Source organism: Ictidomys tridecemlineatus, chromosome 12 (assembly GCF_052094955.1).
Source record: "Ictidomys tridecemlineatus isolate mIctTri1 chromosome 12, mIctTri1.hap1, whole genome shotgun sequence".
Classification (NCBI taxonomy): Eukaryota; Metazoa; Chordata; class Mammalia; order Rodentia; family Sciuridae; genus Ictidomys; species Ictidomys tridecemlineatus.
In genome coordinates, this window is record NC_135488.1 from 1,581,378 (window position 1) to 1,593,973 (window position 12,596).

General features: G+C 46.6%; 1 protein-coding gene and 1 long non-coding RNA gene across 2 annotated transcripts in view; one reads left to right on the forward strand and one right to left on the reverse strand.

Annotated features, from left to right (window-relative positions):
* On the reverse strand, positions 1-1,648 carry LOC144368976 (uncharacterized). Its single transcript, XR_013428387.1, has 2 exons — positions 1,361-1,648; positions 1-1,062 (listed from the first exon to the last, which is right to left on the reverse strand). It is a non-coding gene; the product is annotated as an uncharacterized LOC144368976 (long non-coding RNA).
* The window catches only part of Chmp3 (charged multivesicular body protein 3), a 27,777-nt gene continuing 16,811 nt past the window's right edge, over positions 1,631-12,596 (forward strand). The window contains exons 1-2 of the mRNA XM_078027928.1: positions 1,631-1,788; positions 8,669-8,729. Of these exons, the coding sequence (XP_077884054.1) occupies positions 1,744-1,788; positions 8,669-8,729 (106 nt within the window). The 5' untranslated portion in view covers positions 1,631-1,743. The remainder of the gene's footprint in view (positions 1,789-8,668; positions 8,730-12,596) is intronic.

Consider the following 12,596-nt stretch of genomic DNA (forward strand, 5'->3'; position numbering starts at 1 on the left):
TGCAGAACAATATATATGTATTTAACAACATGTATCATGTAATTCCTATTACATACAGATATACATTCTCTAGGGGAAAGTTTTGAAGGATTCGCACTTAGAATTGTCTTGAGACCTTTCTCCTAAGGAAGTAAGAATGAAAGTTTTAAAGAACTTTACATTGACATATGATTGACATAAGAGTAATTACAAGTTCATCTAATTTGACAAACTTGACAATGTAGATACCAGTGAAATCATCACCTCAATCAAGATAATATCCAAACCCCTGCAAAATTTCCTATGTCTCTTTGTAACCCTTCCTTCCCTCCCAGACCCATCCATTCCCCAGCAACCACTGGTCATATACTTTCTGTCATATCGTTTGTATTTTCTACACTGATACCTTCCACTTAGCATGTTCATGGGATTATAATGCTGTTGGATATATCAAACTTGCGCTTTTTTATCCCTGGGAGATATTTCATTCCATGGATCTATCACGATTGGTTTACTGACTGACCTATTGAGGGACATGTGGATCATTTCCAGTTTGGGCCATTAGCACAGCTCTTTTTTAAGGGCACATACTCTTTCCTGTTGGGCAAAGAGCAGGTGTGGAATAGCTAGGTTACAGGAGAGGTCTATGTTCAGCACTTTAACAAACTGCTCAAATCTCTCCAGAGTGTAGAGGGTCCAGTTACTGACCTAACCAACTCCATTTGCCTTTTCTCTCTCTTCTGAGCCACCTTCTTCTTCAGTTACCGTGGACTCCAGGAACTACTGACGTGGTTGGTCAGAATCTTTGACAAGGGACTGAAACCACCCCAAGGGACAGCATGCTTAAGAGGACGGATGCCCTCTTAAGTGTCGGCAGTCGCCTCCTGGGGGAAAAGAGGGCTTCCCTAGGCAGGAGCATCATCTCACCAAGGAAAAACTGCCCCTCGAGTACTGCTGACCTCCGCAGAACCAGTCCTGGGGCAACCGCACTGACGGTGGCTGCCCGGACGATCCGCGCTGCCGACGAGGTCCCAGCCTTCGCCCCTCCTCCTGGGGCGTCCGCGAGCCGCGTCCTTCCCTGGCCTGCAGGGTGACAGGGGGGCGGCTGGCCGGCGGGGCCTTGGCTCTAGCTCTCAGGCAGTCCTCCTCCCACTCCGCGGGTCCGAGCAGAGGTGAGGCGGGTGCGGCCCCTCCACCGCCAGGAGGCGGCGACAGCAGCGGCACCGCGCTGGTACCCCCGCCCCCCCGAGCGCGCCCACGGGGGCCGAGCGGTCCCCTTGGGGTGCCTGGCGCTAGCTACCGCGCGGGAGAGCGGGGCCCGCCAGACAAGGGGTCCCGCTTGCCCCGGAAGCCACCGGCCCCGGGAAGCGGTCGTAAATACCCTTATCTGAAAGGGGAAGCGGACTTCCGGCGCACACGCAGGTTGGCATCATCAAGGGTCACTCCACACTTCACAATCTCCAGAGCACGCGCGCAGTGATGTCAGTCTTGCTGTCTCTAGACGGCCCCGCCCCGCCCTCCTCCGGGCGTGCGCAGCTGTCGCCGCCGCAGCCGAGCGCTCCCCTATGCGTACGACCCGTGCGCACCACTCGCGCCATCGCGCCCCGCCTTTGGGCGTGCTGCGCGTGCGCACCCCACCGCCGTCGCGCCCTCCCCCGGCGTCGGGATTCCTGTCCTCTCGACGGCCCCGCCCAGGCGGCTGCCGGGACCTGCCTGGGCGCAGGGAACGGAAAGCCGGAAGGGGCAAGACGAGTTCAGTTCGCCATGGGGCTGTTTGGAAAAACCCAGGAAAAGCCGCCCAAAGAGCTGGTGAGTGCTGCGGCGGCGACCGGCGAGTGGGCGTGCGCGCGTGGGCGTGGGGGTCGAAAACCCCGCGGGCATTGCTCGCCGCGGGGTTGAGGGTCGGCGTCCGCCGGGCTGGGGGTCGGCGTCCCCCGGCCTGCCCGGAGCTTCGGGCGGCGGCGGGGCCCGCGGAAGGCCCGCCGGGCGGCCCTGCGCTGCGGTGCGAGGTCGGAGGACGCGGGCTTGGGGCCGCCCGCCCCTCGGGGCCGCCCGACGCGTCGCGCTGCCCTCCACGGCCATCCCGCGGCGCCCTCCGCGAGCGGCCCCGCTGCTTGGTGTCCGCGCCACCGTTTGCGAGGCACCGCCGCACGACGCCAGCCTTCCCGGTGACCAGGAGACCCCAGCCCTGGAGAAGTAGTGTCACCTAAGCAGCCCCGGCAGGTGCGGCGACTTCGCGCCCGGGCCTGCGGTTCCGAGTGGCTCAGCTTCCCCGTTGGGAGGCCGCGGGCACGGGTCCCGGCCGCAGGCACGGGTCCCAGCCGCGAGAACTGCCATGTGACAGCCGGGGTCGGACGAGTTGCGTGCAGCGGGGCGACCGTTTCCCCAGCTCGCACCTTCGTTCGTGAATGGCCGAGCTGAGGCCACACTCTGCAGGTGATGGTCCCTCCCTGCCATCGAAACACACCGCTGCAGCGAGATCCCAGTATGAGCGCAGCACAAAGCGTGTGTCTGCACTGTGTCTTCCAGTTTGTGAAGTGGTTTTACACACTTTGGTTTCATTTATTTTATTTCTTTAAATATTTTATTAGTTGATGAAACTTTTTATTTTATTTGTTTGTATGTGGTGCTGAGAGTCGAACCCAGTGCCTCACATACGCTAGGCAAGCGCTCTCCCACTGAGCCACAACCCCAGCTCCACTTTGGTTTCATTTATGTTCCTCTGATTTTATTTGACCAGGGAGCAAAATTGACTAGGTAAGATCATTTATAAAATAAAGAATTTGAAGCGCAGTGTGGTGATGGCTACTCAGGAGTCCCAGCTACTCAGGAAGCTGATGCCGAAGGGTTCGCTCCAGCTGGTAAGTTGGAGGCCAGCCTGGGCAACACAGTGAGGATCCTGTCTCAAAGACAATATGAATTTCAGGGCCTTTGCATCATGGACAAGTCTGGGGGTTGTAGATGGTGCTTCTTAACCTGGCATGGATGCTCGTCAGTAGGGATCAGAGTTCACGGTTGACTCAGCAGGTCTAACTAGCGTCCAGGTGATGCTGACCTCAGGGCTGTTTTGAGTAGCAGGGCTGTAGCACAGGTGAAGAATCCGCCCTCCCTGCACTACCAGCTCAAAGCACTGCACCAAGCATCTTCTAGTAAGTTTATCTGTCATACTGTCCATGCTGCTTCCCAAAGGAGAGTTGTGAAGATGAAATAGGCCGGAGACACTAATATCTGGCCAGTAATAGTCCCTTCAAGAACAAGTTTGAGGGCTGGCATTGTGGCTCAGTGGCCCTGGGTTTGATCCTCAGCACCACATAAAAACAAATTGTGTCCAACTACAACTAAAAATAAATAAATAAATATTAAAAAAAAAAAAAGAACAAGTTTGAGCCGGATGTGGTAGTGCACGCCTGTAATCCCCATGACTCCGGAGGCTGAAGCAGGAGGATAGTGAGTTCAAAGTTAGCCTCAGCAAGTTAGCAAGACCCTGACTCAAAATTAAAGATAAAAGGCACTGGAGATGTGGCTCAGTGGTTAAGTACCATGGGGTTCAATTCTGGTACCTAAAAAAAAAAAAGTCTGGAGTGGATACCACACATATGGTTATAGGAAGGAATTCAGAGGTTAGAGTGGTCACACCTAGGTTGGGGTGATCAGAAAGGATCTGACTCAGTACTGTCGTTATCCAAGATTTTCTTCAGGTTCCTCCTTTGTACTCCAAGGTTTCCTTTCAGTTGTAATTAAATCTGGGGTTTGTTGAAAGTTTTCTAGCTTTAGAGTCAGCTGTTGGCGAGCAATAGGCTTTCATACTGTCTGACTTGTGACCAGAGAGTGTTTTGTCCCCTGCCATAGTTATTTATCATTGAATTTGTAATTCAAGAAAGTGCCAGTAGGACAGAGATGGGATGGTCTCTGTAGACCAACTGGCTTACAAAGTATCGGAGCCATATGTGAATTAGAAGACAAGTAATGCTTGTTTGGCTAAGAGGGAGGGAGAGAATGTTTTACTTCATAAAAGATGCTAAATAAGGGGCATTTCAAAAATAATATAGCTGGGCCTGGTAACACACGCTTGTTATCCCAATGACTTGGGAGGCTGAGGCAGGAGGATTGCAAGTTCAAAGCCAGCCTCAGCATTTTAGTGTGACTGTTTCAAAATAATAAATATAAAAAGGGCTGGAGATGTAGCTCACTGGTGAAATGCCCCTGGGTTCAACCCCCAATTACCCCCCTCCCCCACCAAGAAAAAGAAAAATAAGCATATTCTCACAGAGGGAAGAGGGGTTAGAAAGAGACAAAATTGAGTACATGTTCTAATCTCAGCTGGACACTCTTGAATTGGCATGGATTTATGAAATGCCTTCCCCAGGTCTTGATGACTTCACTCATCCGGCCTTTGGATAGGAGGGTTCAGCTTTTCAAATTCCAGCTGACTGATTTCCATAGACTGAGTCATGACTGTGGTCCTGGGATACTCTCAGAAAATGGAAACACTGTGAGGAGATGAAGAAAAGCTCAAACTTCACTTAGTGCATACAACACATACTTGAGGTATAATGTATTACATATTTGTATTGAGGTATAAGGGTATGTTGGGTTGGTACTAGGTTTATAAAACTTAAGACATTAGATGCTGATCTCAATGAATACAAAATTACTGGGGGGAACTGACCTTGAGCAAATACTGGATAGGTAAGAGCAGCAGTATATATGTGTACAAGGTCTGAGACATCACAGTGGAGGGTATGATTATCTCTAAAAGTTTAGAAGGAAGCCACCAAGTCTTGTCACGAGAGGTATTAGCCAGCTGGGGTATGAGTTAGGCTAGAGGAGGCGTTCCAATGGGAGTGAACTTTAGGTATAAGGTGTTAGCATGGAACATAAATTAGAGGAGCCAGGAAAACATTCTGAAGGGTGGGTGATGAAGTGCTGTCTGAGTGGTGCATGAGGGGTTGTGATAGTAGTTAGATGTAAGATTAGAGGTAGGTAGTGGGCAGCTGAACCAGTGCCCGTGTGCCCTGCCTGCTGAGGAGAGGAGCTTCCAGAGCAGTGACTGGGAGTGTATATCTGAGGGAAGAGGAACAGGTAGAGAGGCCAGGTAGGGGTCCAGGTAAGAGATGGTATGGGTCTTAACTAAGATTGGGAATGCAGAGGGTGAGTTTTAGAAACATTTCAGCTACTCAGTTTGCTGATCTCCTGCGTGTGAGCTGAGATGACTCTTAGGTTTCTGTTTAACTGAAAAGCAGTGCCCGAGGTGCAATAGAGGGAGCATTCGGAGAGCAGATCTGAGGGGGGGTGGGGTGTGTGTGAAAGTAGTGGAGGAGCCAGGAAGCTCAGTTTGGGTCGAGCACCTGCCCTGGACCACAGCCCATACCTGTGTGGTTTAATCATAGGAACTGAGTGTTGGTTGGTTGTAGGAGGCCTGGAGCCAACCAACTGTGTAAACTGTGAACAGATGAATGGTCAGCTACCCGGTGGCTCCTTGAAGTGTTTTGTGACTCCTCCATTTCCCCATAAGTGTCATATGATCACCTGCTGGTCAGAGTTCTCAGAACTTGCTCTGGTTCTGGAAGCTGCCCGAGTCACACTGGGGTCTGTTTTGCTTTGCTCCAGTAAATGCAACTAAATTTTAATTCATCTAAGTAATTTGCCTTTTAACACAGCTAGAAAATATAATCTGAGAGCCATAGTTTGGCGTCATATGAATGTGCCATTCCTTGTTAACCTTCCTCTTCAACACTTGAGCATCTGTTGGTGTCCCTTTCTTGAATCTACTTGTTTAAGGTTTTCTGAATGGCAGTTTTTCTGTTTTTTTCTCATTTGTTGACTTCAGTGTCCTGTAAATATCTGTTCCTCATTGGCTAGAGCTGTTTGGTGATCAGACATGGAGTTTCTATGGAAAGGCAGGATGAGTGCTTAGTTGTTTTCCTTTAATCATCAACCTACAGTGATGTCAGATACTTCTCTGCCCACCCTTCATTGAAAGCACCATTTTGACTCATGGATTTTTATATATTTAGTCACAGTCATTTCTGACCATTCTGTTTGAGGCTGAAATATTGGTAAATTTGGTCAGTAGAGTTATTTCAGTGTTGGAAGCCAACAATTGGCCACTTCTCCGAAGAGCATGGGTCTCTTAATTAGTGGCAATGCTATTTAGAAACCAGAATTGGGGTACTCATAATGTTTCTTGCTATTGAAATATCCCCACTCTAGGCCTTCCAGTTGACCAGAACTCTAGGAGCTATATTTTAAAAAAATAATAATCATCGGCTGAGTGTGTGGCACATGCCTGTACTCTCAGCAACTTAAGGAGACTTGGTCTCACAATAACAAACAAAAGGACTGAGGATGTGGCCCTTGGGTTTAATCTTCAGTAGCAAAAACAAACAAAAGAAGAATAAGTTCAGAAAATGTGTTCTTTAAATAAATTGGACTTTATCAAAATTAAAGGCTTTTATACATGAAAGGACATTATCAATGAAAAGAGCCTATAGAATGAAGATATTTGCATCATCACGTGTCTAATAAGGATGTACTATCAATACATAAAGAACTCATATGACTTGATAACAAAAGACAATCCAGCTACCACACACCCAGCAGATTACCTGTAGTAAACAGATCTGGAAAGCAGAGAATAGAGGTGAGGTGTGGAGATACACATGGCACATTGGTGATGAACGTGTAAAATGGTGAAGCCATTGGGAAAAAGTTTGACACATCCTCAGATATACAGCATTATCTATATAAATATAGAATTATCATCTGACCCAGCAATTGAGCTGCTAGATGTATACATGAAAGAATTGAAACAGGTTCTCAGGCAAATAGTGGAACATAAATATTCATAGTGGCACTAATCATAGTAGCCAAAAAGTGGAAACAGATGAGTGCAAGAATAATACACATAACGGAAGAATATTGAGCCATAACAAGGACAGGAGTACTCATGCATGCTGCACCAGGGACAGACCGTGGGACATGCTAAGTGGAGAAGCCAGGAACCAGAAGCCAGAAGTCAAGCCCTGTACAAGTTCTTTTGTATGAAACATTCTGCAGACAGCAAATTAGTGGTTGCCAGGGAATTGGGGAGCGGGCAGAGGAGTAGATCAAGGTGTAGTGAGTTCTTCTGAGGTATCACAACGGATCTGCCTAGAGACAGTTGGTGGTTGTGTATCCTTATAAACGCACTGAATGCCACTGAATTGTACGCTTTCAAGTGGTCAATTGTGTAATGGGTTTTACTTTAAAAGTACATAAACCTAACCCCGTTAACATTTTTAAAAATTGTAGAGCAGGCTGGGGATACATCTCAGTAGAGTGCTTGCCTTGCATGTACAAGGCCCTGGGTTTGATCCCCAACACACACACACACACACACACATAAATAAATAAATAAACGAGGGCTGGGGCTGAGTGGTAGAGTGCTCATATGGCATGTGTGAGGCATTGGCTGGGTTCAATCATCAGCACCACATAAAGATAAATAAAGGTATTGTGTCCACCTACAACTAAAACGATACATATTTTAAAAAATTGTAGGACCATAATACAGTTTTAAGTGCTTAAATATTCCTTTGAGTGCAGTCATTGTTATGTAATAAATGTTTTACACAATTTGTTAAATAAATAATTAAACATGATATGGTTCAGTGGTCAAGTGCCTCTGAGTTTAATCACTTTTCCCCCTTCCATTGATTTGCCCCCACACACACACAAAAACAACAGCAGGAATTTAAAAAAAAAAAAAGAAAAAAAAAAAAACCAGACGCCTGTTACAGGGCTGGCTTTGAACTCAGGATCCTCCCACTTCAGAACTCCTGAATGGAGGGGATTATAGGTGTATAGGTGTTCTCTGCCCACCCCCCCCACCCCCGCTTGTTTTTTTTTTTTTTTTTAGGCTAAGCCTCTTTAACATAAGGTGAGAGTTTTGTTACTGTATTGTCACTCAGTTCTTTGCTTCTTCTGAGTCAGGTGCCAGAAAGCACCCTGTGATGATATAAAACTTAACTTTCAACAGTTAATCAGCTGACAACTTAGGTTTTCCTTTAATGTTTTTAAAAAGTGGAGAACTGGAAAACAGTTCACTTGCATAAGAATTCGGAAATCATTAGTTATTTTTTACTTTCTCAAAACTTTCTCCCTCCATTATTTCCGGTGGACCCTGTGTTTAGTGGGTCTCACTGACCCAGGTTTTTTCCTGACAGGGAAGTGTTCCGGGGTAATAGGGTGAGTTATGGGAGTGTCCTTTGTAAAGCAGGAAGGCATTGTTAAAGAGGAGAAGGGTAGGGCCAGGCCGAATTCTCATGACACAGGCTGAGTAGTTTTTGAAACAGTTAACAGGTAAAAGATGACAAGTCTTAAGCCTCTAAAACTGTCTTTGCTGTTCCCCTCTTGACCGCCTGTTGTGCCTGCAGGGTACCATACCCCTCTGAGGTTGATATAAAGTACTTTGCCTTCAGCTCAGAACCTTTGGCAGCTTGGAACTTCTGTGCACTGTGGATAAAAAGTGAGGCGCGGGGATTTGGCCCTCAAGGTTTTTCTTTCTTTCTTTTTCTTTTTTTTTTTTTTTTTGGAAAATGACTTTATTTTTGTGGCCAGAATAAGTGAAATTAATACGACATACTTTAAAGTAAGTTGCACTGAGTGTTGACTTTCTTAACAGTTCCTTATCTAAAATTTCTTCCAGGTTAATGAGTGGTCATTGAAGATAAGAAAGGAAATGAGAGTTGTTGACAGGCAAATAAGAGGTAAATTCTTTTTATATTTTCTGTTTATACCCTCTCTGCATAGTTTTGCTTCAGCTCATAAAAATAAACTACATGTGTGTAAGACAGTTTATTTCCATACTAATTAAGTACAGATATCCAGATTATTTTGTTAATTTTGTGGTCAGTATAAAAAATCTAATTAGCAGCCATCAAGAATACAGACAATAATAAATGTTGGAAAGGTGTGGGGAAGTGAACCCTTTCATACCACTGGTGGGACTGTGGATTAGTGCACCACTCTGAAAACCAGTATGGAGGGTCCTCAAAAAGACTAGGCGTGGAATCACCATATGATCTAGCTGTGTCCTTCCTCGTTATTTATCCTAAAGAATTAAGTAAGTCCTCACACTAGAGTGACACAGGCATGCCCATGTTTATAGCAGCACAGGGCATAGTCGGTGAACTACAGAACCAGCCGAGGTGGTCAGCAGCAGAGGACTCCAAGAAATGGACACGTGTACACCAGGGAGTCCTAATAAACCGTGCTCAGGAAGTCAAATGCTGGGGGTTTTCATGGGGAAGCTGGAGAGGGAAAAGAGAAGAAAAGCTTGAGAAGAGGGGGTGGGGTCTCCAGAAAATACAGAGGAGCGCAGTAGAATAGAGGAAGGAGACCCGGAGAGGGAGGGGAAGAAGGGGGGTACAGGAGGAAAACTGACTAGATGATGATGTTATCATGTGTATGTATAAATGTGTAACAGTGAATCCCACTATTACCTTTAATTATAATTGACCAATAAAGCTTTTTAAAAAAACTATAAAAGAAACCTTGATGTGTTTTATAGAGTTCAAATTGAATACATTGTGCATAAGTAAGGAATGCAATTCTGTTATTGATGCTCTGTATACCTTAGCATGACTTTAAATTGAGGACATTACAATTTTAACTTTTTTTTGAGTACAATTGAAATTAATTGAAATTAAGGTGATATGCAAAGGGATGATTAATGCTTACAATTTTTACACTAGTAGAATGGGAGAATTAATTCCCCAGAGGTACCCTGGTATCACTATTTAAAATTTTTAAAAAAATGGAGACAAAGACTTTTCCTGGATGTGATACAGTTTTGAACTTGGGCTTGTGCCCCTCTCTTAGATAAGAGCAAGCCAGGAAAAACTGGACAAAACTTATGGAACAGCTGCATTGTGATCAAGGGCCCGGGGAGAGAGAGGAGGCGCTGATAGGGTCCAGCCTTCTGGGTTGTAGCATGCAGGTAGAGTTCTGAGAAGAGATGGGGCCTCAGCACACAGGGAGGCCGGGGATTGTAGTGCAGAGGGTCAGAGGAGGGCAGGGCCCAGAGCAGGAGGAACCCCGCTGTCAGCCTCTTTGCTGCACATTACTCTGTGCTCACTTGAGTGAGACCCAGCAGGCTGGCCAAGAGCTCAGTGACAGGAGAGCAGGCTGGGTAGTGTAGGTTGGACTGTGCGTGGCCAGTTAACAAAGGGGTGCATTCTGAGACGGTAGAGAGACTGTGTTTATATCTGGCACACTAGTGGAGACCCCAGAGGGGTTCATCTTCAAGAAAAAAGTGTAAAAACAGGTCTTGAAGCTGATCTGCAAGTGATATAGCTGCCAGCCAAACCCTGGTGCTCTTCAGAGGGAGATTTTCAGGATCAGAGGCCAGCAGTGAACTGTTCACAGCACCCAATGCCAGACACTGTGAGGAAGAGTGACCCAGAATCAGCAGGAAAGTTAGGCCAGAGAGATAAAATCAGGGAAAAATGAGTGGATAGATCAGCAACCAGTGTGGTGAGGAACTGAAGGAAAATATGAATGTAGTGAGATAACTGGAATATGTGGAAAATGTGAGACCTTCACTGAATGGGCTTCACAATAGCAGAGAAGGAGAAGAGAGACTGTCGGTGAGACTGAAGACAGAACACAGGCTCTCTCCAAATCCAGTACAGAGAGCACAAGCAGCAAACCCACCAGAAGTGCTACACCCACCGGGACAACACCAGGGCTCTATGTGCATGATCTGAGTCTTGGGAGAAGAGTCGTGGAGGAGTCCGATGAAGTGGTGGACAAAGCTCTCCAGTGGAGACTGCCCACCATCAAGCCAAGAAGCTCTTCCATAGCCTGTGTCTGTGGAGAAGGCCGTACCATGTGTAGCGGGATTGAATCACCAAACAGGAGGCAGAGAATGCAGGAAGCCGCCTGGGTGTGCTCGGTGGGCCACGCTGGCCTGGAGCATGAGAGGCCCTTGGGTCCAGCCCAGCACCCCAAAATAAGTCACCCTAGGAGACAGGAACTGAAAGTCCTTTCAGCAGCATTGTAAGTCACAACATGGTGGGGAGAAAAATTATCCTAGACTTCCGTGGAAAGGGTATTCAAAAGATGAAGTTATAATTTCTTGTCAGTATAAGAAATGTTAAAGGTTGACAGAAAATCGCACCAAATACAAACTTTTATATAAGGAATGGGGCATTCTGGAAATGGCAAAAATATGTAAATAAATATAAATAAATTCTAAGTAATAAAATAAAAAATGGCCTGTTTAAGCACATGCAGAAATATCTAACAAACAGGTGTCTGTGTCACCTCTGGAGACCTGTGAGTCCTTGGTGTCTCAAGCGCCTCTTCCACAGCTTGGCCTGGTGCTCCTCACCTCCATGGCAGGAGAACCCGCCTCTCCAGTTACTTGTCATCAATAGCAGTTTATTAACCAGCCAGCTTGTAAGTTGGAGGAGATGATTGGTTTAAGAAAGTAACTGCAGTGTATGCACGAAGGAGATGAGAGAGGAATCAAGTCGTTTTACTACCAAAAAATCCAGTGAGCACACAGAAGATAGTGTCAGGGCTAGGGTGTGGCTTACTGGCAGGGCACTTGCCATGCACATGTGAGGCCCTGGGTTAGATCCTGGCACCACATTAACAAATAAAATAAAGGTATCGTGTCTGTCTGCAAAAAAAAAAAAAAAAAAAAAAACAGTTAAAAGAAATCAGATATGAGGGACAAAAAAGCTATAATGCATACAGAAAACAAGTGGTAAAATGCAGGAAAAACTCCCTTTTTAGTAGTTACTGTTTTTTTCCGTCTTGCTGAGGATTGAACCCATGGCCTCATGCATAGTTGGAAGCGCTGCACTGCTGAGCCACACCTCCAGCCCCAGTAGTTACTTTAAATGAGTCAAACTCTTCAGTCTTCATGATCTAACTACATGCTGCCTACAAGAGACTCACTCCCTTCAGAGCCAGAGACACAGATTGCGGGGAGGGATACTAGACAACGCAGGCTTCCTGTCAGAAAAGATCACTGTTGAGGCAGCTTTCTGCTGCTGTGACTGAAGGATTCCTCAGAGCTCAAGGTGAGGCAGAAAATCATGACCAGAGACAGCAACGGAGGAAAGCAGCTCATGTGATGGTGATCAGGAAATGGACTCCACTCTCCACAGATTCAATGTATCCAAAGCCATGCCCCAGTTCCCACCTATAGCCACAACCCCACTTCAGTTAGTCCCATCAGGATCAGCTCACTGGTGAAGCTAAGGCTTTAACCCATCATTTCTCCTCCAGACTTGCTCACGTTGTCTCCCCTGTGAGCTTTCGGGGGAGACCTCACATCCAAGCCAAAACAGACAGAGGAGGGCAAAAGGGATTAACAAATCCCACCTCTAAAGACAACAGAAGCGTGTTTCCAAATGCACTGGATTGGCCATCATTGTGTTTGATTGGGGTCAAGAAGGTTGAAGTTTCTTTGCAGAGCCAGGTGCTCCTTATGCTGTCTGTCCAAAAAACATCCCAGGCCACAGGCTGCTGGTGAAGGGACTTGGTTACAACAGACATCAAGAAGTTGGAGTCTCCTGGAGACTCTGTGAAGTCAGGAGGAGGAAAACCAGTCCTAAAAC